Source organism: Rhinopithecus bieti, unplaced genomic scaffold (assembly GCF_001698545.2).
Source record: "Rhinopithecus bieti isolate Rb0 unplaced genomic scaffold, ASM169854v2 scaffold_10264, whole genome shotgun sequence".
Lineage (NCBI taxonomy): Eukaryota > Metazoa > Chordata > Mammalia > Primates > Cercopithecidae > Rhinopithecus > Rhinopithecus bieti.
The window spans coordinates 679,295-682,005 of record NW_016806418.1 but is presented as its reverse complement, the minus strand read 5'-3'; the positions used below and the strand labels follow the sequence as shown (position 1 = coordinate 682,005).

The 2,711-nt window shown below is 54.8% G+C and overlaps 1 protein-coding gene across 4 annotated transcripts in view; it reads left to right on the top strand.

Annotated features, from left to right (window-relative positions):
- The window catches only part of CUNH19orf81 (chromosome unknown C19orf81 homolog), an 11,967-nt gene extending 9,293 nt beyond the window's left edge, over positions 1-2,674 (top strand). For 2 of the 4 annotated variants that reach the window (XM_017876502.1, XM_017876503.1), the window contains exons 5-6: positions 998-1,137; positions 1,952-2,311. In XM_017876502.1, coding sequence (XP_017731991.1) covers positions 998-1,137; positions 1,952-2,147 — 336 coding nt within the window. In that variant the 3' untranslated portion in view covers positions 2,148-2,311. Of the gene's footprint in view, positions 1-997; positions 1,142-1,951; positions 2,312-2,417 lie in introns of those variants that run through there. The other 2 variants (XR_001886444.1, XM_017876504.1) reach the window with 2 other exon arrangements.
- Positions 2,675-2,711: the final 37 nt, after the last annotated feature.

Sequence of the window (2,711 nt, the reverse complement as noted above, 5' to 3'; positions counted from 1 at the left end):
AAAAAAAAAAAGAGAGAGAGGGAGGGAGGGAGGGAGGGAGGAAGGAAGGAAGGGGCTCATGTTTTTGACAGATTCAGCAAACTGGTCATCCCTGCCTTCAATCAGAAGAGGTATATATTAGGGTCCCAGGAACTCAATAATTGAATGAGAAGAACTAATGTCAATGGGTGCTTACTGTGTGCCAGGCACAGGCCTCCAAGGTACCTTCTCAGCTAATCCATGTGACTCTCTACCCTGCATACAGGGATTGCGGTCCTTCTCTTAGGGATCAGTTTCCACCCTATCACTCCACTTCTTTGTGGCTTTGAGCAAGGGACCCTCCAGCCTCCCCTCTCACCCCAGTCAAGGAATGCCTTTCTGGATGTGACATTATTTTTCAGTGAAATCATGAAAATTTTCATTTCATTTTAGTTCCTCAGCAATTTTATGTGCTATGACAACTGTTATCACCCTTGAAATGCTAATCACGTGTTGTAAATGTGTTCAGTGATCAGTACATGTTTCTGAATGTTAAATAGATTGACAAGACATCAAAACCCCCTATGACTGTTATCTTTTGACTACTGAACATTCTTAAAATGCTAATACGAATATAAAAGGAAAGGTGTGCAATTTAAATCCTGGCAGAAATCTTCAAGAGCTTTCAGTCGCATCCATTGCAAATTGCTGGGAAAGTTTTTGGTAGATTCGTAAAGTTGGCTAAGTTGGTGAATCATTCAGCCAACTGTTCATTGACTTTTGGGCAAATCGGCTTGGTGAGAACTGATTTTTTTGGAGAATGACCTAGAGTGACAGTAGATGCTTTCCCATCTGAGAGATAATCTGTCGTCTCCTTTGACAATAGCGACAGTACCCTGGGATCAAGAGCGATCCTTGCCCCTCAAATGCCACCTGGAACTCTGTGGCAGGTTCTGCAGGTGGGGTCTAGGGTGATGACTTCTGAACCCAAAATGAACCAGGAGGTCACGGGCTGAGGTTCTCTCTCCGACACCCGCAGCCCGAGGAGGATTTTACCCACCTGGAGGTGCTGCAAGCGCTGGAGGCCCAGTTACCGGGGGCCATGGAGAGCGGGCGCGTGAGCAGCATCCGCTTCGAGAACATGAATGTCATCTGTGGGACTGCTGGCCGCCGGAACCGGTGTGTAAGCGGAGGGGGCGGGGCCTGGAGCGCGCAGGGGGGCGGGGCCAGGAGCGACTGGGTAAGAGCGTGGTTGGTTTTAGGGCGCTGAGGGGCGTGGCCAAGAATGAAAGCGTGAGGGGGCGGGGCCCGGAGCGACTAGATAAGAGCGTGGTTGGTGTAAGGGCGCTGAAGGGCAGGCCCCGGAGCCACTAGATAAGAGCGTAGTTGGTGTAAAGCCGTTGTAAGGCGGGGCGACAGTGGAGTGAAAGCGTGGTAGGGCAGGGCTTGGAGCGACTAGATAAGAGCAAGATTGGCGCAGTCACTGAGGGGTGGGGTCAAGAGTGAGCGCGGTTGGAGGCAGGGTCGGGTGAGATCAGAGAGAAGGAGGGATCTGGAGTGAGTAGGGGCCCGAGTTTGAGTGACCCAGTAGTGACCTGGATAGGAGTCTGAGCCTGGAAAGGCAGCTGTGAGGGGGTGGAAGGGACGGAGCACATGGTAGAGGTGGGGCCAGGGGTGATAGGGTGGGGACAGGCCTGGAGTGCCTAGGGTAGAGCGGAGCCTGCAGTCGCCAGTTGAGGGTCGGGCCTTGGAGCGGTTTGAGATGGAGTCTCGAGAGACAGTGATTAGGACGCAGAACCAGGCTAAGAGAGCGTAAGGAGCCTAGAGCGACCCAGGCGAGAGGGCAGGGCTGGAGGGGAGTTTAGGGACGGAGCGACTGTCTGCTGGACCAGGGGTTGTGAAAGACTCCAGGGACCAGGCAGGCACTCTTCGACGATCAAAGCCGGGGCTGAAACCACCTGCGAGTTCCTTTTCCGTTCCCACCCCCTTGCAGGTGGCTCATCGCGGTCACGGACTTCCAGACGCGCTCGCGCTTGCTGCGTTCTGGGCTCAGTCCCCGCGGGCTCGCGCACCAGCTCGTGCGCCACGACGATCTCCTGCTGGGTGACTACCGCCTGCACCTGCGCCGCTCCCTGGTCCGGCGGCGCATGCTCGAGGCCCTGGGGGCGGAGCCGAACGAGGAGGCCTGACGCCCGGGCCGGCCCCGGCTGCGCTTGCGCACCGCCCAGCGGGCTGGGGCCACCCACCCGGAGCCCAGGAGGATAGGGGTCGTGGCCTTCCCAGGAAGGAGGCGGGGCCGGCTCGAGGGGGTGGATACTGTGAGTTTAATTATAAAGAATGACCTGGTACAAAAGCCATTTCTCTCTGCAAAATCTTGGTGGGGAGTCAGGGGAAGGGAGGTGATGGGGGGTAGGAATGAACCCCTTTGTTATAATCCCGCCTCCCTAATCTTCCTCCAGTCCCTGTACGTGGACGCCTGGGTCCCAATCCCTTGAGAGATGAACTGAGGCCCGCGGAAGGGAAGACCTGGGCACCGGGGCTTTCAACGCGTGCCGAGCCCTGTCTCAGCGAGAATCAGACGTCCTCATCCGCCCCCCTCCTCTTCCCCTCCCACCCCCCTTGGAAGACAATTCTCGGGCTTTTATTTCAGGTTTTTTTTCTGGATTTTTTTGTGTGTTCTAGGGGTTTTGTGGGTTTTTTTTTTTTCTGTTTTTTATATTTTCTTCTTTTGTTATTGTTCCTCTTTTGCTTTT